This window comes from Condylura cristata, unplaced genomic scaffold (genome assembly GCF_000260355.1).
Source record: "Condylura cristata isolate star-nosed mole 26May11 unplaced genomic scaffold, ConCri1.0 scaffold00009, whole genome shotgun sequence".
Taxonomy (NCBI): domain Eukaryota; kingdom Metazoa; phylum Chordata; class Mammalia; order Eulipotyphla; family Talpidae; genus Condylura; species Condylura cristata.
The window spans coordinates 44050051-44077424 of record NW_004567110.1 but is presented as its reverse complement, the minus strand read 5'-3'; the positions used below and the strand labels follow the sequence as shown (position 1 = coordinate 44077424).

General features: G+C 42.2%; 1 protein-coding gene across 1 annotated transcript; it reads right to left on the bottom strand.

Annotated features, from left to right (window-relative positions):
• Nucleotides 1-86: 86 nt before the first annotated feature.
• Nucleotides 87-27073, bottom strand: SBSPON (somatomedin B and thrombospondin, type 1 domain containing). Its single transcript, XM_004679799.2, has 5 exons — nt 26777-27073; nt 15317-15511; nt 6756-6846; nt 4388-4564; nt 87-2378 (listed from the first exon to the last, which is right to left on the bottom strand). The coding sequence occupies exons 1-5, from the start codon at nt 26988-26990 to the stop codon at nt 2261-2263; spliced, it is 795 nt and encodes a 264-aa protein (XP_004679856.1). The 5' UTR covers nt 26991-27073; the 3' UTR covers nt 87-2260.
• Nucleotides 27074-27374: the final 301 nt, after the last annotated feature.

Here is a 27374-nt window from a genome sequence, read left to right as displayed (position 1 = left end):
TGCAGTGCTTTAACCCACTGCACCACCAGGGAGGGCCACTATACTAAAAATTTTATCCCAGAATAGGATTTAAATTATTGCCATTGCTATTTATGCTTAGTTACAATATTCTTGAATAAAAACCATCCCAAGAAAGACCCTAAATCTCTATAATTATAGTTCACCTTGTTACTTTGTACTCTTTTTTTCCCCCAATATTCTAAATGGTCCTCACTATAGTCCCCTTCACCTGAGTGGTTATTCTTACTTTTTTTTAAAATTACTTTCCATATGCACTTTTGAAAATGGGGCTATTAGGAAACTGTACGACTGACAAACATTGTAGAGGCCCATGTACTTAACTGCAAGGTACTCATTAGAGAAAGAATATAAAAGGAATCTTAAATTCGTTGAGCTTTAACTTTGAAAATAAAATTTTTGCATTTTCATTTATCAGTTGGACTACATATCACTTATGAACTGTTTAGATTTCACTAAAACTAATTAGCTTTTCAAAACCTTTATTTGATAGCTAAGACAAGTCTATGAAAGCCTCTCAAGATATGAAATTTAAAAAAATACATTCAATATGAAAGTATGCACTACATACTAAATGCAGCAAGTGAGCACTGATTTCATACCAGACAAATAAGCTGAATGTCAAAACACGTTGGCATCAAATACACCATAGCTTTATAACTACCTATCAATTCTGAAGGGATTTTGGTTTTGGTGAAATTTTTTTTATTCTCTGGCCAATCCAGAAAGTTTGAGTAAATTATACAAATAAATAGAGAGCTCAAACAAATAGAGAGCTTTTAAAAATGTGAACAAAGTTTATTTACTGGAATAAAAAAATTAAGTAACGAAAATTCAAAAATCTTGCTTTTCAAATGTTAGAAATGGCCCTAAAATGTTAATGCTAAACTTTAAGTTCCTAACAATGATGAGACTCAATTTTTTATTGTTAATTTCCGAAGGATTTACCATAAAACAACTTTGATGGTTATATGGGTATAAATTCAGAAACAGTTACTCCAGTAGTGAACACTGAGGACTTCTCTGCCTTGGTAAGCTTGCTATCATCATTCTTTCCTTTTATGCTAGCTACCAGTAAATAGGTATTTTAGTAAACCATATGAGTGTGTTATACAAATGAATCACATATAGTTTAAACCTCAATTCAATTTTTCAAAGCAAAAATACTCCAAAGAGAATAAAAGTTTGTTTAAAAAATTAAAACTTGTTTTTTCAGCAGCCTTTGGCAGTCATGTGTTTCATCCAAGCTGATTCTGGATGAGGAACTGAGATTGGTTCTATGACTGACTTGCAGAATGGCTTCATCCACATCCTTAAACAAGCTTTCGTCTGGTTCACTGGTTTTCCAATTATAAAATCTGTACTTTCTCTTTCAACCCCGCGTGTGTGTTGGGGGCGGAAGTGGTAATAAAATCCATACCTTTTATAATGTATGTTATACAAAGAAAAGTAGTAAATTTACTTCAACTAAACTTTTAAGTTGGACTCTGAAAGATGAGTTTAGTCAGTTTCAGGCCTTAGAAATAGATTCTTAGATGCTAATGATAGAGTTTTCATCAATCAAGTAATTGTTTCATCATTGGAGACAAAAATTCCTGTTCATGAAGTATCATTTAAAAGAAACTCAATTCAAATTCACCCAGAATGAACATGTGGCTGATTTTTTCAAGTGAAGAAAATTTCTTCTACAAAACAGTATTTTGGCATAGCAGTTGAGTTTCATTATAAAATATGTACTAAGTCTTAACCTGTCCTATGAGAAAAAAATTGTGCCAAATCTGCTTGAAATTGTTATTTTAGAAATCATAGAGTAATATATCGGGATGTGTAAGAGTGCATAGAGAAGCTTTTAAAAATTAAAAGCAGAAAAAAATGAATATGATTCAAAGCATGGATACTCTTACATGACAATCTACCCACCAAAGGATGACATTGTAATTTTAGTGCACGTAGACACAAGCTCTGTTGCACGCGTCACCTGCTGAGTGGGACGATTCCAGGTGGAAGGTCAAGGACACGAAACCACAGGAACTATTAAGGTGGGTCCTCATCTTGGTAAAAATTAAAATAAAGGTGCTGTGTTTCTTGAGAACTGGCTCCTAAATTTTCATTCTCTATTTCAGAGTGTGGCAATGACATACGTTCAGCAACAGTCAGTTTCTGAAGACTGATGAGGTGTTGAACATGACCTGATAAGATCTGACATGTTTACAAACACATTCTGAAATATCCATATTGCAGTCTATATAAAAATAAAACTGTGAACAGCTGGACAAGAGCACTGATCTACTCGCCGAAGTTTTTTCCAAGTTCCTTGGCATCGAGGATTGCCAATTGCTTGCCAGTGGAGAGTCTGATTTCTGAAATGATATTTTGGAAATGATAGTTTACTAAAAACAAACTGAAGATAGCTCTAATTTACAAAATTATAAATTGAAGCTTTTTTTAGTAATCACACATGGGGTCTTGAAGTGTGTCACAAATTGAAATTTAGGGGGAAAAAAATTGCAATGTTCACTTTACAGGCCCTCCCTGGTGTCCAGGTTAGGACACAACACTGCAAGCTGGCCATAGCCACCTCAGTGCAAGTTTAATCCGCCACCCTGAAGGTGACCCATATGGCGTGGCAGATCTCTCCTGACCCGCCTGCTGCTCCCCTCAGCAGTATACTTCAATCTGCCGGTTCTGCTCCTCACTCTGTCTCTGGTGAATCCTTTCACCGCCTCTTTACCCCTGGCTTACACCCCAGTTCTATATGTATAAATAAATAAATCATAGGGAAAAAAAAAAACACACAATTCTTTAAAAAAAAAAAAAAAGATCACAAACTGAATTCCCTTCTTGGACTCAGTCAAAATAAATTAGTAATGAATCTCTACTTGTGGACACTCTCATGCTGAGAGAATAGTTTGAAGTTATTGTATTCATTTCTCTCATTTGATGTAATCATATATTTAGACAAAGATTCAAGTAAAGAAAAATGATTTCTTGCTTCAAGCATATTTAAATTAGGGGGCTCTACATTAAATGATTTCTTGTAACTATTTTCAACATTTTGATTCCATAATGAACAGGAGAAATGAAAGAGCAAAATCAAATTACTGAAAGATACAAATTAATTTATAAATCCATTAAAAGTCAAAATAAGGATGAAATATTCAGAAAAATACTAAATCTAAACATTTTTCTATTCGATATGAATTCCTCACCTACTTTATTGCTCACATGGTGTACTCAATAGAGAAACTACTAGGTACACGTGACATAAAAGTAAATTCAAGTTATTAAATATTAAAATAAAATACGGGAATGATTAACTGAAAGGTTCATATTTTACTTTCTAATCCGTATTTTTACCAGTTCCACTTCACATACTTAAAACCATAATCCACGAATAATTTGAACTGGTCTTAGTCCAGTAGCATGTTTTGCTAGTCACTTAGTGAAGAATTTCAGATTTAACTAATAAATGTGCAAGGGGCTGGAGCAGATTTCCAGGGCGAAAGAATATTCTCAGGGTCAGTTATTTGGGTCAATCTATAGATGTCTATAGGTTTATTCCTCTGCAAGGCTGAGCCTGCCACTCTCTCAGCTCTGATTTTATGATGATCCCAGGTGATTCTGCAACTTTGCTGTGGCTGTGAATCATCTGAGCAGGGTCAGCATACTAAGACTTTAGCCAAACCCAGTCCACCCCATCTTTTTATTAGTTTGAATTCAGAATGACTTTGACTTTTTTAAAGGATTCAAAAGGTAGAGAAGACTATCGAATTACCTCTGAAAATCATATGAAATTCAAAGCTTACTGTTCCAAAATATCATTTTACTAGGACAAAGCCAAGTTCATCTGTTTATATAGTGTCTATAGCTGTTTTCATCCTATAATGGCAGAGCTAGGTAGCTTAAGAGTCCGTACTGCTCACAAAGCAAAAAAAATACAAACAAACTACTATCTGCCAAATCAACCCAGAAGATTGTTAAATATCCACCCTCAAGATTCTGACTCAGCCACTCTTACTTGGGGCTAAAGAACTGGCATATTTTAAAACATAACCCTAAGTGATTGTGATGTAAGTTGTCTTTAGAACACTGCTTTGGGGTGATAGGGTTTGCAATGGTCACTGGGGTGCTAAGTCTGAACCTGAGAATACACATTTACACATTGTCTCTGACACAGAGCCTCTGAGTCCCATCATGTGAACTGGGCACTGGACCCTGGAAGTGCTGGTGAAATGGCCTCCTTATTTACTATCCCGCTTCCCAGATCATGCTGATCTGTTAAATACTGGTCAGCTGTTCAGAATGCGAACAGGACAGATGTCCCCAAATGAGTAACAAGAATAGTCCACCGACCACTTTCCACCCTTACCCGTCAGAGTCCTGGCCGTCGCCGGAACAACGCAGGCTCACAGAGCTCATTGCAGGAGGCTGACAATCTACACACACCGTGTACCCCTCTCGCAGGTATTGCATCCACCGAGTCAGGGGTCTGTTTTCCATAGCACAGTGATGAGTCAACGATTCTGTCTTGAACTCCACACAGTAGCTAGATCAAAAAAGGGGACAAATCCATTTGCTGTTATTAGAGATGGTCTAATGCTATAAAAAGACTCAGGAAGGGCCCTCCCTGGTGGAGCAGCGGGATAGAGCACGGCACTAAGAAGCTAAAGCCCTTACAGCATGAGCTCGATCCACACCCTGGAAGTGACCCACATGGCGTGGCAGACCTCTCCTGACCTGCCCGCTGCTCCCCTCAGCAGTGTACTTAGTCAGCTGGCCCTGTTCTGCTCCCCACTCTGTCTCTGGTGAATCCTCTCACCACCCCTGCACTTCTGGGCTGTACCCCAGTTCTGTATGCATAAGTAAGTAAATCTTTAAAAAATATAAGTCTCTGGAAGACCATACTCCCCAAAGACTTTTGACAGCCCAGAGCGGGTATAGGACAGGGCATCTTCGAAGGTTGCATACCAGCCTAGAACATCTTGCAACATTTCTTGTTCACTGAATATTGACATCTGACTGACAACTACAGTGAATCTTTTTGCTCTTTTTCAATCCATGAATGAACCATGTCATCGCTAAGAGTTTGCAGAAATTTGAATATCCTATATCCTGTTTACTCAACTAAGTTGTATATGAAAGCATACTTCAGTAGAAAAACAGTCCTTAAACACATGGCTGATATTTTAAAGAATTATGTAAGCTGAATAGACACTTGCTTTAGCCAGAGAACATGTAAACCCCAGGAGTGCAATCCTTGACTCCCAGGCCAGCACCCAAGCTTTTCTGGCCCCAAATATTCCTTATACCCCCACCCATTTCACCAGTCTGATATCGGGTAATGATTAGTGTTTTGGATTGAGGTCAAGCATCAAGGTTAAACCAGGCATCACAGAGGAAAGGGGGAAACTCTGAGACATGTTTTTCTGGAGCAGGGGCCAGTGTCTCCAAAGCCACGAATACTTATGCAACACATGACCAAGCTCTAAAAGCCCCAGGCCATCATCCAGACATGAGTGACTATTTTAGAGTCTTATACTTAAATGCAACACAATTTTACAATCTTTTCGGGAAACTAAACATAGTAAATGCCCCGAGTATTGCATTTTTTCATTCTAACTAAATTATACTGACGTAGTTTCTGACTCATAGAAGTATAAATTGTATTAGTCTAAGCTAAAACTGTTTAAGTTAAAACTGTTTGGAGCATCTGCTCTGAAGAAATAATCAAACATGGCAAATGCTACTTATTAGGTACTTTTCAGAATTGTACCAGCTTAACCCAGACATCTCTTCAGTGATATTGTCTCATTAAATTCTCATAATTACCCCTTTTAGTCAGTAATAGTATTTTTATCTTCTGAGAAGGAATCACTGAAGTAGGATAGGATCCATTTATATATATCTAGGATAAATGGTTAGTGAGTAGCCTGAGGGTCTGAACAGGCAATCACCTGCTGTCCTTATCTGACAGCAGAAAGTGGACTTTAAGTGAGCACAAAGGTGCCTTCCAGCCTGTCCCACTAGGTTTTAATAAGAAACTTTCAGAGCTAGAGATATGGATCACCCCAAACTCATGGAGCTTGACTCCCTGCTCCCGTAGAGACTACAAGGTGCATCTTCAGTATGACTGACAATAACCTCTCATTTTTATATAGCATGTTTCTTGTTGGAGATGAGACCTCAAAAAAAAAAAAAAAATCAAACAAGGAGAGACCAGTACTTTCCCAACTCTTTGTGGGCAGTCATGTTTCATGGAAAGTCAGTGAGGAAGTAACAGGAGAAACCCACCACACCTCTCTGATTTTTGTGGGCTGACCTGACCATACCCATAAACAACTTAAGTTAAAAAAACAAAAGAAAAGAAAACATGGAATTACCCACCTTCCTCTGTGTCTGTTGACTTGACCATACCCATAAACAACTTAAGTTAAAAAAAAGAAAACATGGGGCCCTCCCTGGTGGCGCAGCAGGTTAAAGCACTGCACTGAGAAACTAAAGCCACTTCCGCATGAGTTTGATCCCCGCCTGCCCCGGAGGTGACCACATGGTGCGGCAGACCTCTCCTGACCCGCCCGCTGCTCCCCTCAGCAGTGTACTTCATCGATCTGCTTGTTCTGCTTCCCGCTCTGTCTCTGGTGAATCCTCTCACCCTCCGCATCTCTGGCCTGTACCCCAGTTCTGTATGAATAAATAAATAAATCTTAAAAAAAAAAAAAAAGAAAACATGGAATTACCCAGCTTCCTCTGTGTTGGTAGACCAATGTGGAGATGAAGCTTGTCTTGTTCTTTCCTTGTTGAATGCAGAGGTAGTTATGAAAGCAGGGACTAAAAAGAAGAGAGTCATGTTGAACACATGCAAGCAATTACTCAGAGCTACACTTTCCAAACTGGGCTTCAGACCTGTCTAAATCACCCCATCTCTCAGTCCAAAAATCTGTTGTCTGCTATCGAGAGTGAAATGAAGCTACCTAGAGTTTCCCCAGGACTTAACTCCATCAAGATTGGTGTGTATTCATATCAATAAAGATGGGACTGCAGGTGTTTGACATGCTTTTCACACAATACTAAATAACACTGTGTGAAAAGGAAGCGAAGGGTCAGGAAATACCCCCACAAGGAAATAATAAAGAGTGAGGTAACAGAGACTATGTAGAGAAGTGGGGGAATGTTTTCTTTTTCCTAATGAAAGGAAGAAAAGGAGAAAAACACAGTAAGAACAAAGTAAGTGATTAGAAGGGAAAGGCAGGGAGAAGGAGAGAGGAAGAATATAAATGAGAGAGCCCAGAGACTAGAGGGAGAAAATAACATAAGCAGTAAGAAAGGAAAGGAGGAGGGGGAAAAAAAAAAAAACAGAAGTGGAAGGCCTGGAAGGAGAGCTCCCTGCATCTCCCAGATCCCTGGAAGCTTCCCAGACAACCTTCTGGCTTGGAATGTGATCAGCCAGCACCAAGTTCTCAGGCCAACCTCAGGGCAGGAAAGTCAAAATGTGATCTTTTCTTCTTCCCTTTGTATGTCAAAACCTCCCCCAACTCTGATGTTCTGGTGGGAGAAAAGAAAAGGATGAATTCCATTTCTCTGTTCTCTGCTCTCATCTTTTATTTTCATTTTCTTTGGGTGTCTCCTTCCTATTTCCGATCTCTTAATCTAGGGAGGCATTTTAGCTGTTGCTCTTGAAAGACAAAGTCTGTGGTTTATCACTGCAATCCTCACACATGTACACATTCAATAAACATGTCTGTGACGAATGAATGGGTCACAAGTGAATGAAAGAAGTCATAAGATTGCCTCCAGGCACAGAGGCCTCACTTCCCTGGGTCTCCTGTTCCTATATTGAGTCTTGTGACTGAGATGGCTCAACCGTCCTTCTTAGCTTTTGTTTCAGAAATTGACCATCCCAGAAAGGTACATTCCAGCTGACATGTGATGTCAAAGTCATTCATCAACAAGAACAAAATGGTTGCTTTTATAGATGCTTCTGTTACAGGGTGGTGCCTAGGAAAAGGGGAAGTTCCAGGTTCCCTGCCCCACCCAGAAGGAGGGTGGAGCTGAGCTGAGAAAAAGGAGCGAAGAGAAGGAATCGGAGAAGAAAAGAAGGAAGCTGGATGGAGAACAAGAAGGAGACATGAGGAAGCCGCATGGAGCAGCAAGTATGTGATGAAAAAACTGTGCTTGTTTCCTGACCCTGGACTGGTTAAGGCAGATGTGGGTGAGATACCTGCAGGGAGGTGACTATGGCAGTGTTTATATTGATTTTGATTTTGCTCTTTTCCTACCAGACGAGGCTGGCCATTTTTGACCCTTTTCCATGGGTCCTGGCCAGAAGGTGCTTTAGACTAGTGGCGGGCTTTCAGGCCTTGCTTTGGGCCAATCCCTTTTGGGGATGGGTAACTTCAGGTGTTTGATTTAGAAGTTATATTCTTTGTGTTCCGTATTGTATATTTACTGTATTAAAGTCCCTTTTCATTAAAGTTTTATATGTTTTGTCTTGATGCGGCAGATGGCAGAACCCACTTAGAGCAGGCAGGTTTGGGGCTTCAGGGGTGTCCCTCTCTCCCTGTCCTGTAACACTTCCAGCCTACAGATTCATTTTACCTGCTGGCTCTTTACTGCCACAAGATGGCAGCCCTAATTCTTTCGTAGATTTTCTTAACGAAGGAGTCATTTTTATATTACTGAAGAAATTCAGCAAGAGCGGCTACACAGCCACTTGCTTCTAAGAATGGCAGGTACTATCACTGGCTTGGGGGTCTTGGCACCTAATTTCTCCAGTGTGAAAGTAAGTCACTTCCTCATTCTCGATTGGGCTTTGGGGCTGGCTACACAGCTTCCCTTGCTGCACTGGTGTTAACTGTTCCCACTGAGAACACATCAGGCTTTCTAACTGGTTATAACTTGAACGTCTAAAATCCATAGGCAGAATTAAACAAAACAAGTGAATACACTGAATACACATATGTTAAGATATTTCTGTCTCTTGCATCAAAACACAGAAACATCTAGGTTAGTTTTCATTTCTGTTCTGATACATTGATATATTTATTTACTAAATGGGGAATACATTTACAGCTAAACCCTTGTAGCACTATACTAAACTAAATTTCTATAGTAAACTAAATTTTTCACAATGTTTCTTTAGCTCAAAGCATTTTTCCTAATGTGTCTTGCAATTACTACTACAAAAGTTCAAAGGCAATGGACCTAGTGCATCGCTCAGAAAATACCAGGAGATGAGTAAGGAGGTATATGAATATAGATTTTTATATAAAATCCTTAAAGTTCTATAATAATAAAAATAAAGGCTAACCACTATGCACTTTGAAATTTCCAGATAGAATTCTAAACATTTTTCATGTGTTAAACTCATTTAATTCTCCAAACAATCTTCTGAAAGAGACCCTATTATTCTCCATTTCACACATGAAGAAATGTGGCACTAACAGGTTAAGAAATGTGTTCTGTTATAAAACAATAGTATTTCAATAAAAAAAATTCAAAAAAGAAAATTTAGCATTCAAATGGAAGCTTAAAGTGTATAATACACACTGCATTGCTGACACAAGGTATTCAACTTCTGTCGCCAGATACGGTCCAGATGGAAGGGAAATGCTCTGAAAAAATCAGAATTTCCACACTAACTTATGTTATGACCTCCCTTTTTTTGTATAATCATAATATCAAAATTTTCTGAGCAACCCTCAGTTTACAACTGGATTGTGTTAGCCTCGTAAGGCGCTGCCTGGCCCACGCAAGCAAGCGCTGCCCCAAGACGAGAAATTCCTCTTGAAGTCAAATAATTTTACTATTTGCTGATTAATAAAAGCAATTGGCTGTTATAGCAAAATCAATATTGTAATATGAAGCAGTACTAGAAAACATTCTTTTACTGCCCTTATGGGAACCCAAATCTCCTCACTCTACTATCTCACATAAGACTTCTATTCAGTTTCTAAAGAGCTACTTAAGTTTTCTATTGTTTAATCTTTAAATAAGGAACTTCACCTAAATCTTCCATTCAGTTTTTAAGGAACTACTTAAGCTTTCTATTCAGTTTTTTAGGAATTTTACTGTATCTCTTTTTGTGACTGATTTACAAAAAAATTACTCCACCCTAGCCCTCAATTTTACTTTACCCTCTAGGATATATCAATGAGAAGGAAGGTCATTAAGTAGTAATTAGGGTTTAATGGACTTTATTTTAGCCAATCACCACTGTGGTAAATGTTTTGTCCCAACTTCTGTGACCGGCTGCAAGAAAGAAAGATGGGAGGCAGAAAGGCTGAGCAAGCAGTTTATTGCTCCGGGACAGCAGCTGAGATGGAGCCCCTAGGGTGGGGTCACAGCTACTGCCAACTCAATACGGGGGAAGGGTCTTTTATATAGATCTAGGTTCACATTGCAAAGGTGACTCATCGCTGTGTCCCCTGGTGATAGGCCCAGTTCCTCCCACCTGTATCTCCCGGATGCGAACCTCAGTTGCTATTAGTTTGTTATCCCCTTCAGCTAGACCCATATCAAGCTTGGATGCAAGGCTCAATTCTTTCCTTGTCAGTAAATCTTTGGTTCCCAACAGTAAATATAGCAATGTTAACCTTAAATTTTACAAATTTATGTATCTGTTTTTACTTTAATAAATTAACTTTTAAAATAATATTATAATCTCAGCTGAAGGTCAATACAATGCCAAACTGTTAGAAATAAGATGATCGTTATCTCTCATCCCAATTCAGATGCTAATGTTATCCCACTGCTTGCTTGAAATGTACAAAATATAACTGCTGAGAGCAGAGCAGAAAGACTTGCACCCAGCTCCAATTCCCCTGTCTTCCTCGTGCCAGCTCTTTTTCCCTCTTTAGAAATCTCTGCTCACCAACGCTGCTCCCACTCAAAGGCCCTGCTCTCTGAAAGCCCGTGATCAGAGTCCCTGACACATTGTGCCCAGATTTCCTATGAAAGGAAGAATGTAAATGATCTCTTCAATTTTCCATATTGACTGAATGTTGAGATGACATCAGATATATAGAGGAAAATAAAATATATTATTAAAAATTTTTTAAAAGAAATGTGTTTAAGGTTCATGTCTAAATGATGTCAGTATCAGGCAGTCTCCAAACCCATGCCAAGCTTGACTGCTTCCATTATATTGCAGAGACAAAATTTCATTATTTTACCCAGATTAGTTACTGTAGTTCCTGGAAAAATAAAGTCAATGTCTAAGCAGTAGTCATAGAGAAAATAGCTACACCAGGTTCAAGGTCAGGTCTCTGTGGTCAGCTTTGCTGAGGGTCAAGTCTTTGTGTTCATCGCTCTTGCAGGCATGGGCTTGGTTTGGTAGCAAGTTCTAAGGAGAGGGCATACTTCTCCCAGGTGCCAGTCTTCAATAAAGAGTCCAAGAGCCAGATTTCCTGGAGGTCCCTGAATCAGCACCACTTTTCAATATTCCACACAATTTAGATTTTCATTGCTTAAGAATGGTTAATAACTTAGAAAATATTTTGCCTCCAGTCCCACTCTGCTTATGTGCAAAATCACGTAGCCAGGCACTCCGTAAATCCTGGTTCCCTTCCTTTCTCTTTCCTGGCAACAATATTCAAGTGTAATACATTCTTTGGCAGGCTATTTGACGATTTTTCTGGCATTCTATCAGCCTACTATTGTTCAGTTTTACACAACTTCTACTTCTAAAAGCATGGCACTTATTTTCTTTGAACATGAAAGTCAATTTGCTTTGAGAATTTCACTGAGTCCTCTGACACAAAAGCAGGCTTAGAACCACAGGTTGGTAGACAGTGTGGAAGAGCCTAGGATGCAAGTTTGATAAATGCCACCAGCCTGAAAGTGGAGTTTATTTATATTAATGGATCTTACAGATGAAAATGCATGTAAGCAAGTGTCAGTCTGTGCAATAAACTCAGTGAACTTTTTGGATTAGTCATGATATGCATTAAAGGAAGCAAGAAAAAAGCAATAGTTACTTGATTATAGTAAGTGCAAGTGATTACTTCTGTATGTTTCACCAGTGGCTTTACAAGGCCTTCTATATCTGTATTTTATTACAATTACCTGTGGCTACAATGTGAGCTTTAATGATGACAATTAGCGGGAAACACTAATGGGGGTGGAAGAATGCACATGATTTAGAACCCTGTGCTCCAGGTTTAAGCTCTGGATCTCAGCGGCTGTCACCTCTAAACCCCAGTGTCTTCAGCCTAAGGATACCACCTTCCCTACCTCCATCAGTAGCAGATTAATGGCCCCTAGACCTATCCGTGTCCTAACTCCCTGAACCTCTGGATATGCTGTTACCTGGCAAAGAGGAATTAAGGTTGCAGATGGAATTCAGGCTGTTGCTCACATGACCTTAAAATAGGGAGAATACCCAGGATTATCCAGTGAACCCCATGTCATCACAAGGGTCTTCCAAAGAGTTGGTCAGAGAAATATGTGCATACAGGAGGCACGCACAGAGAAGTGCAAGCTGCTGGCTGGGAGATGGAGCCATCAGGAAAGGAATGTGGGCAACCACAAGATGATGGAAAAAGGAGGAAAACAAATTCTCAACCAGGGCCTCCAGGATGGAAAACAGCCCTCCTGGTAGCTCAATTTCAGCCCAGTGAGTCCCATGTCTGACTTCTGACTACAGATCTAAAAGTAATACATTTGTGTTAAGTCACTAAGTTTGAGGTAAAAGATTACCTCTAGCTTCCTGAAAGAAGTTTCACTCTAGGTATTTTTCTCAGACCATGTTTCCCTGAATTTGAATTTCTTAATTTTAACATCCTTTGCCATTTGGGAAGCTGAGGCTTTCCCAATTAATCAAAGCATGGTTCTATCAAGGTTAAAATTCTTCCTTACATCTTCTCTTTGCTCTCCCATCTCACTGCAGCAAGAAGAAACCAGATCTAACCTTCAACACCTGGACATCTCCTCAGTTAAATATATGCAAGTGCCTCCTTTATGGTTTTACTTTCGTATATAACTGCAGACCAGTGCGGCTAAACTTCCTGTTCTTATATCACAAAGATCCCCTTTCTTTCAGGAAAAGGCAAGGAAGTGGATTTCCTCCTCAAGTCTTCAGAAATAGCCCGGCTCTTCCTTGATCTTAGTCCCTGAGACCCGGGCTGGACTTCTATCCCACTGACCTGCAAGGTAATAAATTTGTGTTGTTTTAGCCACCAAGTTTGTGACAATCTGTACAGAGGTCACAGAGAGCCGATACACTCTTGTGGGGTAACTACGAAGAAGGCATTGACCATATCCACAGAAGCTCTGCTCTGCATCTGTGAAGAACTGGTGTGCCATGGTGCTCTGGGGTGAGGAGGTCTAGTGGAAGAGAGAGGAAGGCCAGTACACATAGCAGCACCCTATGGTCCCATGGGCGCCCTCTCCACACTCCTACACCAACCTGAGCATCCATCTCACAACACTCATTCAGCACCCGAGTTATAGTTATAGTTGTGACACGTTGGTTATTTAAATGTGTGCCTACAGAACTTAGCATGGTGCTGGCCTATCATGTAGATGCTTAGTGAACCTAAAAGTAATAAAACACATAATGACTGCACAGGAAATGGCATGAAACAGACGGGACCCCTGGAAAATCCACACACATGGATTTTCATATTATTGCTTTTCACTTCCCATTTGATTTCCCCTAAAAAAAACATCATTTTCTAAATGCATTCCACAGAACACTAGAGATTGAGGGAAAGGGACCTTCGGGATAGGATCATATAAGTGACTAAAGTGGGAAACACGCTGACCTCTCTCTTGAAGAACGAAAATGCACACTCACATAATAAAGCTTCAGAAAGTGCTTTGGTAGAGAAAATTGTCTAGTTCATTTACCCTACAGCTTGCTAATGAAACCCTTTTTTTGCATTTAAAGAACTGTGCTTTCAAACAAGCAAGCATCCTTTACATGAGCCAAACTGATGTGGGACAGAGTGAGGAGCTAGGAGTGAGGAACCAGGCGTGGTTGCCATCAGGCTTTCTCTAGAGCAGTGTCAGCTCCCCAGTGACCAGCAACCCCCCTGGAGTCTCTGCCACACAGCACAGCACCCCAGTGACTTCCTCTGGGAATCTCATCTGCACACGGCCTCTGCCTGGCCTTGTCCCCTTGGGTGGTGGGTTCCTAGAAGTGGCTACATGTCTCACGCTGTGAGGGGCTTCCCTTCTATCACAATCCTGTCCGAGTACCACCCAGTGATGCTGTAACACTTCTCCTGGTCATTTTCCATCAGCCTCCAAACCCCTGGAACTTTGATACCTCATTTCCAGGTGAGCTGCACTAGCCTCTCTGCCCGGGGAGCTCCATATTTCTCCGCTGCACCTCCATATCCTCAGGGAAATCTGCTCCTGGTCAGCAGAAATCTTTTGACTAACCGTACCCATTGCTCTGACTTGCTTGGTACCAGCTGCACCACACTGCAAGTATAATTTTCCAAGATTAATTTCCTAGGATTATCTGGTTATCATTCTCCTCTCCACAAACACACTAGGCTATGATCTATAAAACAGCAGGCTCCTTGTCCATTTTTCTTACAACTGAGACCCTATTAGCCAGTAAAGTGCTTCACAGCAAGTAAGAAATATTCATGTGTATAATGAAAAAGAATAAAAAGGCATGTCATGTTGGCATGAAAATGTCCAGACTCCTATGAAAGCTTATGCTCTTTGCTACTGAGATGACAGTTTTGCTGTGTCAGTTCCCATCTATTCAATACGGGCACTGGCCCTTCTTTCGTTGTGACTTTCTCACTAACCCAGGCCTATGGCATCCAAAGCCTGGCTCCTTCAACACTCACAGATCCAATAACATTAGCCCTAGTCTAGCTGAGCTGAGATGAGAGAAGCAAGTGTTTTAAAAGGATCACGTTAGCACTGTTAAGAAAGGTATACTACTCCTCCATTTCGCACATGTGCAGAGAGCATTAATAAACAGGAATCACAGTGAAACAGTTGTCCTTCGCAAAGATTCTCAACTGAACCTAAAGTTCTGCGCTCCATCAAGTTCACTGAAGCCCACAATACACATGCCCTTTACACTAAGGGTGACAGCGAAGGAGCCATTGGGTCACAGGCACACCTAGCGCGGAGGTGGGGGACAGGAGACCTCTGTGCAGCTGGCCTGTAATTCCTCCATTAAACATTTCTGATGCTTCTTATCTACTGAGGTGAATCTGGCCCATTCCCTGTTGCTCATGGAACTTACCCCTTACAGCGCATGGCCCTTAATGGACCGAGAAATGGAAAGTCATCAAAGGCAACAGAAGCAGCAACCGTGAAAACTTCCTACCGAAGGCGTGCCCGCAGTCCTGGCCCTGTGGAGTGGAGTAGTCCAGGCAGCCGGCTCTCTCTTCCAGGGGCGGGCAGGGCGTCCCACCGTTCAGCGGCTCCTGCTGCACCGAGCGCCTCCGCATGCGCACTGTAGGCTTGCACTGGCCCCCACAACCACTCCAGGGGCTCCACTCCCCCACGATGCACGGACGAGCTGAAAAACAGCAGCCAGGTACACTCACCTAAGTAAGCCCAGCCTGCACGTCGGGCTGCTCTGACCAGCGTCAGCGGTAGTGTTTAGTCCAGTAAATGGAGTTTTGACTCGCCCTTGTCAGGAGGGACGCGCAAAGCCTCTGCAGGTCCTAGGTGACCCTGACTTCAACCTGCCCTGGTGGTTAACTGATAACTTCTCCCAAGCAGGCGGATATTTCCGGAACAAGAAGGTGGGTCTGAGCCAAAGCCACACCCCAGTCTGTATGCCTTCGGGGTACTTCTTCAACCTCCCAAGGCTTAGGTCAGCTCATGCTTCTGGCTTTCCTTGATTTTAACTCTCTCTTCCACATACCTAGAACACTTTTTATTGTACCAGTAATAAGTATTCATTGGAGAAAACGTAAAGGAAAAAATATTAAAAAGAAAATGTACTTCAGCCACTAAAAATCCCATCACCTACAGAGGTCAATTCTTACCAGCAAACTTTTGTCCATATTTGTAAGGCCACACAAGGGACTTCTCTACAAGAAGCTTCTGAAGCTCTGCCCTCTATTCAGGGTTCATAGATTCCTAACCTAGGAGACTTGTAGTTAGAGATAATGACAAGGGTTCACACAAGTCAAGACTACTCATGATTTCCCATGACCAGGCAGAATCAAGGCAAGGTTTGGGCTTTAGTCAGCTCCTGGCCAGACTGTAAAATCAATGTGGTTGAAAATTTAACTTTCCCATTTAAAGTCCTAACGTGCCTGCCATTCGTGGCAACATGGAGGAAGTTGGAAAGAATTGCACTAAACAAAATAAACCAGAAAGAGAAAGCTAAATACTGGATGGTGTCAGTTATATATATAATACAGCATAACTAAACAAAGGGTCAGACAAAGACAAGCTTTAAACCAACCCTTGAAACTGACCATAGACCAGAGGCATCCAGAGGGGGGTGTTAAGAGGTGTGAAAAGGGGGTGCTGAGGAAGGAGGGCACACTAGACTATTGTGGAGGACTATAGGTGCCTTGGTGGTGGGAGAGAGAAGGAGATCACACTGGAAGGGTGAAATCCTTTGTTGTCAAGAAATTAGCAAGGATGTAAAACAATGGTACCTCATGATAAAAATAATAAGAATGAAGTCCTAATAATGAGTTTTAAAAGTGAATTATTTGGGGACTTGAAATTGTATATATGAACAAGAAGCCAGACAATGTACCTCTGAACTAGATGCCAGACCCCTTCTTTTCCATAAAGTGGGCACCATATGAAGGTAAAAGATAACTAATATTTTCCTTTGCAATCACCTTCATACTTTAGAATTATAGTATCTTCACCAAGAAAGCATCACACTTCTTTGCAGGTTTGATTAGCGCTTCTAGTGGTTTGTATTGGAAAACTTACTTCACTCCTCAGCATATTCTAGTTGATGGTTCATGGCTTTTGATGGACATGTCATTTTGCTACAGGGCACCCCCGTGTGAATTGGGTTGCCCGTCTGTGGGTCTTCACCACACGCTTACAATTCAATCATATTATGTACACACTCAAAAAGGTTAAATAATGGATTTATTTATAAGGAGAAAGGTAAGGGAATAACCCAGGGAAAGAGGGAGAGAAATACAAGTTAACTAGGATATCCTACCAGTTCTTGGATAGGACTCCATCGGCACACTGAAAACATATTGAGAGACAAAACAAAACGATCGGCCATGAACCACCAGGCCAAGAGACCCCCAGAGCCCACATGTCCGGTTTTATCCCAACCTGGCTGCTCAGCTTCACCCTCACGTCCCAGCTTGCTTCTCCTTGGTACTGATGGGATTTGGAGTTCCAGCATCTGGAGTGGGGGCGGAGTCCATGAAACCTGTACCTGTTACAATTTGGCAATGCACAGATAGCCCTACTATGAAAAGGGTGACATGCAACATAAGTATCTGTCAATAATTTAAAATTTTCGCTTTTAAAATATTTTTGTTAACCATCTAAAAATCCCTAGCTGTGGTTAGCTACCTGTTTGAGTACTTTATCTCTTGGGGGAGAGGATGTACTGCATGAACTCCACAAACAGGTTTTATGACTCTATCCTGACCCCAGACTAGAGGTGCAAGACCTCAAGGACTACAAATCCAATAATTCATTCACACAGAAGGGAGGCTTGCTGGGAATTAAGGGTGGAATTAAGCACCAGGCTTGGTATATAACCAGACATATTGGCTTTGGGGTTTCTTGGTCTTTCACTGGCTTTCAGAATGCTATTGGGGTCCTAGCTCAGCAGAACTGGTAGGATGTATTCACCAATTTATCTCTCCTTCCCTCTGTCTCTTTCTCTCTGAGTTATTCCTTTCTTCCATTTCCCCTTTTTGTAAATTAATCCTTTATTAACTTTTGTGTGTGCCTACAGCTGAGTGCCATTGAGAGTCCCTTTAAGCACATGGGTGAGGCCAACTCATTTCACATTGGGGTTGCCCTGTACCACATCCACACTAAAATGAGCCCCATTAAGAATTCCTTCCCTCTATCCACCAAGTGCATATCCTTTGGAAAATCACAAACAAGTCACTTCCTGCCTTTGTCTCATCTCCTTGACGCCCACCCCTTTTTATTTTCACATCCTCATGATTTGATTGGCCCATAGGGCCAGAAGCTACTGAAAGAGATGATAGGGGAGGAGCTGATTAAGAAAGATTCCTTCTCTCCTCAATTATTTTCCCCCCAAATCTGTTTATCTCTGAACTTAGCTAGCTGTGTCCTGGTGTGTTGGACTTGAACAACTTAGCAATACACTTCTAAGTACAGTTGTTTCAAGGATTACCACTTAAGCATCAGCATAAAATAAAATTCTACCATTGCATTAACTCAAAATTTAGTAATATGGCCTTGGTTTACAATGATAGGAGTTAACAATAGGGGGAGTTTTCTAACTGAATTTAATATTCCAGTATTACTATCTTGTATCTAGTGCTTATTATTTTAATTGGGTAGATCCTAAGTTAAGCCCACAAATCACATCATCAGTGAATCAGATATTGTTCCTATTGGCTAAATTTTGTCCTTGGCAAAATGCTGTATCCTGTTTTTCCTGTTTTTCCAGCTCCATAAAGAGAATCAAAAAGTTTTGGAACCCTGAATAACATAATTTCAAAGGTTTCATTGTAATACAAAGTGAAAAATGTTCTCATACAATATATGAGTAAAAAGGTACTCCACAAAATCTTTTGAATTAGAAGACTAAACTGAGATTTTTTATCCTATTCTGCATGAATAATTCTACTCGTGGTTAACTTTTGATTATATTTGGATTGCAATTCATTGTGGATCACAGGAGATCTCTGGTTGTGGAGGTTAGGGGAAGTACAGGAACTCCTGATTTATTACCAGAAAGATTTATTACCAGAAGTCACATGTTACAGCTGCATCACACAAATTTCCTTTTGAACTATTCCATTAGTATTCTGTCCCCTTCCCACTAAAACTCATCTAGTTTACATCTACGCAATGCACATCAAAGTATACTTTCTTAAAATCATGCTTCACATTTACTAGCTATTAGTGGAGCTTGACACTAATACCCAGTGAGCTCTGCATTCTCCTTTGACTCCAAATTGTCACAGATATCTTAATAGTTAGGACTTTATGACATCCCTGCCTTTTGAAAGGCAAGAAGCCTAGATGTAATAAGTGCCAAGAAGCTTGACAAAATCTTTGTTTAAACTCATCATAATAGTCAGGTTGAATTTCTCCAGAAGCTGATCCTGAGCCAGGAGTTTGAATGGAAGTAATTTATTAGAGAGGTGATTCCAAGAAGTATGTAAGAGAATGGAGAAGAACTAGAGAGAAACAGGCATGGAAGAGAACAGAGATGAAGTTGACACCTAAGTTCTGACTATTGGTTCTCCATTCACCGGGAAGTAAGAGCATAGATTAGATCCAGAGTGTAGGCAATTGCTGAGTTCTTCATGATAGGACAGCCTGTCCCCCCTCCTCAGGGGCTTCCTGGTTATGAAACATCCCCAACCCCACAGTCAAAAGGAGAATGGGCAATAAAAGAGTTCAATAACGGATCTGTGCACAACAAAAATAAGGTACATTTTCTCATGTCTTACAGGGCCATCTGGTCACATCCAAGTACAATTACCTTAAAAGATGTAAAAATTTGTGATTTTTAAAAGCACAAATGGGCCCTCCCTGGTGGCACATTTAAGCACAGCACTAAAAAACTAAAGCCACTTCCACATGAGTTTGATTCCCGCCTGCCCCGGAGGAGACCACATGGCGTGGCAGACCTCTCCTGACCCGCCCGCTGCTCCCCTCAGCAGTGTACTTCGAAGATCTTTCTGTTCTGCTCCCCACTCTGCCTTTGGTGAAGGCTCTCGCTGCCTCTGCACCTCTACCCCAGCTCTGTATTCACAAATAAATAAATCTTAAAAAAAAAAAAAGCACAAATGACTTTTAAACTCAGTGGCCTATCATTGATTTGGAATGGAAAAAACCAAACTTCCTGCTGGAGACTACAGGTCCTGTGTGGCCCATGCCTGCCCTTCCTCTCCCACCCAGAGGCCCCTCTCCTGCTCCAAGTTCCAGCCACACTGGCATCTTCACACCTCCATCACACCATGCTCTTTCACACACCGGGACTTCGCTTATGTATTTACTCTGTAAGTTCTCCCCACACTGGGCATGACTGGGTTCAGCTCACCCTTTAGGTTCCAGATGAACTATCTCCTCTGTAGACAGCCTTCCTCTTATCAGCTCAGCTAAGTAGTCTCCCAGGTCTTACACAAGTGCTTACAGACTCACATCCACACACTTCCCCATAAAATTACTTTTTCAGATTTCAATATTCTTTACATTCCAGCATTCCCACAATTTATAATTACATATTTATTGATTTATTGAGGTAACAATGGTTTACAATGTGTATATGATTCAGAGGTATAAGTTCTTACCTCTTCAGATGTACGTTACTACACCAAGCCCACCACCAAACCACCTATAACCCTTCACCTTAGTTCCCAGGCCACCTTGCTCTCTGCCACCCCCTTCTGATACTCTTGATGCTACAGTCCGATTTTAGGATTTTTTACTGGTTTGTTGAGTTTTTCGTTCTATGCCTCGTACAGGTAGGTGCTGATAAATGTTTGTTAAATTAATCAATGGATGAAATGGCATTGAGCAATTCACCGCAGACCACAAGAACTACTACCTCCTTAAAAAATGTTCTACATCAGGACGGGCTCTAGTCCAGTCTTATCCTCAGAAACTAAAGCACTGGCAGAGGTTCCAGAAGGAAACTAGTTGGAACAGCAAGAACAGAAACTTCCACAGCCAAAACCATGGCAATTACTAACCTGAGTCAGTGCTGTCTGGGCAGTCCTCAATGGTGGCCCCAGAAGGTGGCCCCTAGCATTTTTTTTTATGCCTTCAGGTTAAGTATATCCCAGCTTCTCCTGGCAGCTACAAGACATTCAAATCCTTTTAAATCCATTTATACCTCCTGCCATTCCCACATTCTCAAAGTAGCAAGTTTCTTTTATTTTCTGCAGTGTGAAGTGGTATTTCCTTTTATCTGATCCAATTTCCCTCACTCAAAAATTGCAAAATATGGTCAGGGGAAAAAAATCTGTTTATCTGTGCCTCTCATGGACTTCCTGTTCCAGTAGGTTCCCTTCTCCCCTGGCATGGACTTTTCCAGCTCCACCTTTTAGATACATTTCACTGTAGACACTTTTCCTTCTAGGTTTAGTACTGGACGTTCTCCAAGTCCAGTACAGCATTAGTGAGTTGGGGCAGCCAGAACTAGACATACTATTCTCTGTCTTTAGACAGCAAAAGCTAATTTAAAAAAAAAATTCTAATGTTTTTCTTGATAACGGCAAACACACAATAACAACAAGTTGAGCTGACAGTCGAAGTCCTTCCTTGCACAAAGAGAATTTGGATTTTTGTAGCTTATCACAAGGCCCTGCCCTAACGCTCACGTAGCAGTCTCCAGCGATCCTCACAGAATCATTCCCCTGTAATCCGCCCTGCCTACTGATGCAGGTTGTGGTGCATGTGTGTTTCCTGGCTCCCTGCCACCTAAAAGAGCAAGGCCACCCACCATCAAGCACTTTCTCTCTCATGTTGTTAGGTTCAGATAGTCCTAGTCAGGCCTCCGGCTCCATCCTTTTGTACATTTTAGTACAGCAGAACCATTTATGAATAGCTTTTGTTTCTAGGTAGTCTATGAAAGGAAAAGGAAACAGCTCTATTATACTCCCTCCTCCTCGCACACATACATCTCATGGTGACAGCATTTTACATGTATGTCATCTGCCTTTTTCTCTCTCCATATATGCCCTCTCCCAAGGGATCTTGGTAAAACTTCTCTGAAAGGTGAATGAGGATATATTGCCAAAGTGCTAGTTTACTCATTCAAAGTTCCAATGAAATGACCAAGTCTTTTTTTTTTCCCCTCTTGTACCCACCATGTTATCTAGTCTCTAATTTTTTTGCTTTTGTTTTTGATTTTTTTCATATAGAACTGGGTTACAGGCCAGACATACAGGGGTGGTGAGAGGCTTCACCAGTGACAAAGTGGGGAGTAGAACAGGCAGATCGGCGAAGTACACTCCTGAGGGGAGCAGCAGGAGGGTCAGGAGAGGTCTGCCACACCATTGGGTGACCTCCTGGGCAGGGATCGAACTCACACGGAAGAGCTGCAGCTATCTTGCAGTGATGCGTCCGAACTCGTTGTGCCACCAGGGAGGGCCTCTGGTGTTATTTTATTTTTTTTTTTTAAACACACTAACTATGCAATTGAGATTTTAAAAAATGTACAAAACAATGTAAAAATAAACTATTATATTATATATAAATATATATTAAAAGGGGATATTGGGGAAAGGCACAAGTGGTTCTAATAGTGAAACCAACCCACTAGAGACTCCCACAGTTGTCCTGGGTATCTAGTGCTAAATAATAAACCATGCCAAACTGAGTAAAAACAAACAAACAAACAAAAACACATTAATTGAACAAGTTCACGAAATGCTAGCAAGACAGTATTATATGAGCTGCCTCACTGGGAAAAACAGAATTTTATGTACCATGTAAACCCTGAAAAAAGGGCATGAATCTCAAAGATAATGATTCTTTTTCTGAGTAGTGAATTTCCAGGTGAGTCGTTTCTGTCTTTTGTATCCTTTGTGCATTTCTGCATTTTCTGATTTTTTTGCAAAAAACATGTATTTTCAATCTAGGGAGGGAACATGTTATTTTAAAAGGAAATGTGGATACACCCAGATGGCAATGCCCTCTGGAGTCACAGAAAATATCCTGAAGCAGAACGGCTGCCCATGTGTTTTTATAAACGTTATCAAGCAGCACCAGGATCGTCATAGGGGCTTAGAGACACGTATTTGTTTTCTGCCCTGACTTTTTGCACACAGTGAATGGAGAGAGATGACTCATGTACTCTACCAACACATATCTGGACTCTATAACCTGCAAAATACATAGTTTCTCATGAAACCTAATTTCTCTGAGGCAGTAAAAGCACAAGGCTTGAATGCACAAACTCTGGATCCAGAGGGTTCAAATCATGCTCTGTCATTTATGAGTGGTATGATTTTGGAACACTGCCTAACTCCTTAGTGCCCAGGTTTCGATGTCTGTAAAAGGCGACCAAAACATGCGAATGTCCTCAGCAGGTTTTAGGTGGAAGAGGGCCTGACACTAAGTGAACGTTGGGTACACGACCCTTCATGTCTGTAGCCAGATCTGTATAGTCAAGTCCATGGGGGAATACTCACGCCAGGAGATGCTCATCTTCTTAACAATCAAAGGCAGGCACAGCATATGCAGTATCTAGAACAGTGTGGCTCCAGCAGATTTCAACTCTCTAAACCATCATTGACTGTAACATCCTTCCGTTGAGTGTGGTTGGAGCTATAATTTCAGGCACAAAGCCTCTTCTCCCTCCAGATATGATGTCTGTAGGTTTGGAACAACTGGTTTCCTAGATTCCTTATCAATCCAAGAGAGGAAGACTGGCTCACACAGGCTACTCAATTTTTGCTCTGTCCCACTTGAGTTAATTATAACTCTTCCCTCAAGTGGCTCATCAAAAATAAATGCAATGTTAAATGCAGACTCTAGGGGCCAGCGGGGAGATTAAACACTGAGCTGTTAGAAGCCTGCTAAGCAAGCCTTCCAAGAAGTTCTTCAGGGAAAGGTAACTTGAATCTGACTCCCTCCTCTATCTTCCCCCAGCCCTGGTCACACACAGCCAGTGGAAACTTTTCCCACCCTTTCTGTTGGGGAGAGATATATCACTGGTATTGAAACACATGTTATCATGAGATTTTCTGAGATAGTTTCAGAAAAAGACTCTCTGGGGAAGTTTAGTAGGAGTTCTGTAGATCCAACTAACTTATTATCATTTTCACTGAGTTTGAAAAAATAAATGTCTATTTAAAAAGAAATTCCAGTATTTCCTTTTCCTGTCTTAGCCAAAATAAGTTAAAAAAAAAAAAGTGTTCATCAAGATGAAAAAAATCACAACAAATGGAAAGTATGCTTACTGATACATATTTTTCATTCACATTTATGTACTTTCTGTCAAAAATGTTTCATGCAGCATCAGTAAGGAACACAGCAGGAAGAATCCAAGTAGGAGAATGGTTCTAGAGAAAGAGCATAACCTGTGTCTCTGAGCTATTGAACCTTAATTATCTGGAAATAAGCAACACCCATGAACCAGCACAAAGAAAATGACTGCTGAGAGCCTGGGGTCTGCTCAGTGTGGTCCAGGGCTCACTCTGTGGCCCATTTATGTCCACTTGAGTCAGTGAAGCCCTCTGAGAGGCTCAGTTCCTGCAGCTGTAAAATCCTAACACAGCCCAACACTGCCTTTTCCCGGCACCCAGAGTGAGTACGGGAGGGGGGGGACACCCAGAGTGAGTCCCAGGCTGAGGTCTTGGCCTCACCCTTCACTCTCAGCTTTTCCTGAGGCTCTCCACAGTGGCCAACCTCCCGTCGTCTCTTTTCTTCTTCCCTTCTCAAGAAGCTTCCAGTGCAGAGAAGTTACCAACGAGGGGCCTTTGCAATCCTGTGTCTGCTTTGGTTGAGGCCTGTGAGGTGCTGCATTAACTCCCTGGAGAAGGGAACTTAAAGTTCCAGAATATGCTCCTCTTAAAATTTCTTCAGACTCCATTTCTTTTTGTGGCTTATTTCTTTGGTCCACCTCTTCCAGTTACAAAGTTGCTGTGATTTCTTTCTGAATCATCTCTCCTTCCCCTGATAATCTTCCACTCTAAAATAAGCCCTTTGTATTAGTAGTTCAACTTCCCTGACCAAATAAAGACTGAGGATTTTACAACTGCTCATGACACATTAGGGTCTCACAAGGAAGCTGTTGTCATCATGAATCTTGCCTGATTGCCCCATTCTCTTCCACTCTGCACTCTCTCTCTATCTAACTGCACCACTATCTATCCTATTCCCCCATTTGATCCCCCATTGGCCCAGACTAGTGTCTGGCACAAAAGACTAACACCCACAGGTGACAGGTAACATAGCAACAGTTAGCACTCTTCCCCTGCCAGAGAACTTCTGCTCATTCTCTAAGACCAGGTTCACTTGTTACTTCCTCTGGGAAATTTTGCTTGAATTCTCTGGGTCTTCTGAGTTTTTCCTCGCTAGTCTCTTAGATCCCTTATTTGGACACTAAATTTGTTGCAGTTATTTGTACATGTTTGTCCCTGGCTTAACTATGATGTCCTAGGGATCACAGATTGTCCTCACCATCTTTGTATCCCTGTGCTTACCAGAGATCAGAACACAGTCTCTAGACCACAGAAATTTTGCATTTACTTTTAAGGTGTTGGTAACCCACTGGCAAAGTGATCCAACCTCCTTGAGGTGGTGCTGGACTGTCAGGTACTTAGGGCAAATGGGAAGTTAGGTGGGATGCCTGGGCAGTACAATTCCTAAATAGCTGACACTTCACTTTACTTTGGTAGAAAATATCCTGACCTTGGAGCAGAAGAGGGAAACAGCTTACACAAAAAGATCAGAATTCATAGGTAAGTCATTAACTTTTGACGAGCATCAAAAAAATCTTCATGTTTTTCAACAGTGTTCTTTCAGCTGCTGGCTTGGGCGATGGTCCTGCAGTGAGCTGGCTGACTCTTGCAGAAAAAGGGGAGAAAGAGGTCCTCTTTACCCAGTATGTACTTCCTTTGGCAGAGCAACAGGAATGCAGGGTGCGGGGGAGTATGCTCTCCCAGAAAGATGCTGAGGGCCCCAGAGAGGTTTGGGGGGTTATGTGATTAACAGGGAATAGGGTAACTTTCACTTCTCCAGCGGGCTTCTGTCAGATATGCTTTTTTCTTCAGGAACATGCCCTATTTCTTCCTTGACCCTTCAACGAATTAAATCAACAACTATGGAGTTCTTACCAGGGGTGGTGATAGTGTGGGAAATTTAAAGACAAAAAAGACAGCCCCTAAAGGAAAACCAGGAAGATTAAAATAGGCACCCTAAGATAAACATTTTTGTCATGCTATACAGAGAAACTGAATTCAAAGGATACTTGGAATATTTCCTATGAGGAAGGGGTGGTGCTAAATGCTGGACTCTAGAGGTGAAGCCAACTGTGGTCTTCCAATAGCTTGTTCTCCAGAAGAAAGTTCTCTCCTAGAGCAAGTCCTTGGCACAAAATGGGGTAATGACACATTCGCCCCAACTCCCACCATCCCTAACTAGTTCCCTCAGAAGCCCCCGAAAAGTAGTAGGGCTTGTCCTAGGGTGTGTTCCTGAAAATTCCAGTGCCACCTCTAGTGAGTAGGAGTTCCTGAGTTGGAAAATTCTTCCAGTAGTGGTGGCCCTGTACCCTTCCAGAAGAGAGGGTTCTAGATCCTTCCATACAGACTCTACGGGGAAGGGGCGCTTGGGAGAGCTATGTATGGATGGATTGGACTGGGAGACCCCTGAATGGAAGGAGTTGGGAACCCCCAAGTGTGGAGAGTATGGTGTGTACCTAGGTGGTGGGGGCTAGAAAGCACTAGGGTAGAGAGAATAGGCCTACCTGGAGGAACCTAAGATGGAGGGAGCTGACCACACCTGAATGGAGGACACCAAAATGGACTGGTCTGATGGAAGGGCTGAACCCACCAGGATGGATTGGACCAGGAGACGCCTGGCTCTGGGAAAGTGGTGCTTGCTATGGGACCCTGCACCCCTTGGCTGTAGATGAACCACCAAGCGTCCCACCCTCTGCCAGCCAGCCACCCACCTGGGCACGCCCTGGCGTAGTCGAAGCAGCAGTCCCCAGTGAGGAGGCAGGCTTGGTCGCAGAAGCACGTCCCGTAGACCCTGTCTAGCCTCCAGCCTTGGGCGAAGCAGGCGGGGTCCCTGCCTGGGCAGCAGCGCCCCGCCTCAGTGCAGCCGGCCAGGGCCGGGGACCACAGCTCCGTCAGCGCGCACAGCGCCAGCCACAGGGTCCTCATGGCCAGCGCTCCGGCGGCGCCAGCTACTGAGCAGACTTTCGGGGCAAGTGTTGCGTTCCTCGCACAGCGGCGGCTCGGGAGCAGCCCGAGTGGCCCGCGACGCGCAGCCCTGCCCGGCCCTGCTCCGCGCCCGGCCCCCGCCCTCGAGCCCGCCCCTCCCCAGCCCTGGCCGCCTGCCTGTCCCGCGCGGGGCGGGTGCAGAGGCTGCGGCTTTCCTGGTGAAGAGAAAACCTCTCGGAGGGGCGCGCTCAGCAATCAGCTCTCAGGGCACCAGTCCTCTCCCGGCTGCGGCCCCGCGAGCGTCCTCCATCCCACTGTGTCGCCCGCGAACAGAACTCTGAAGCAGGTGCTCGGGGATCCAGCGGCCCGGAAGAGTCCAGGCTC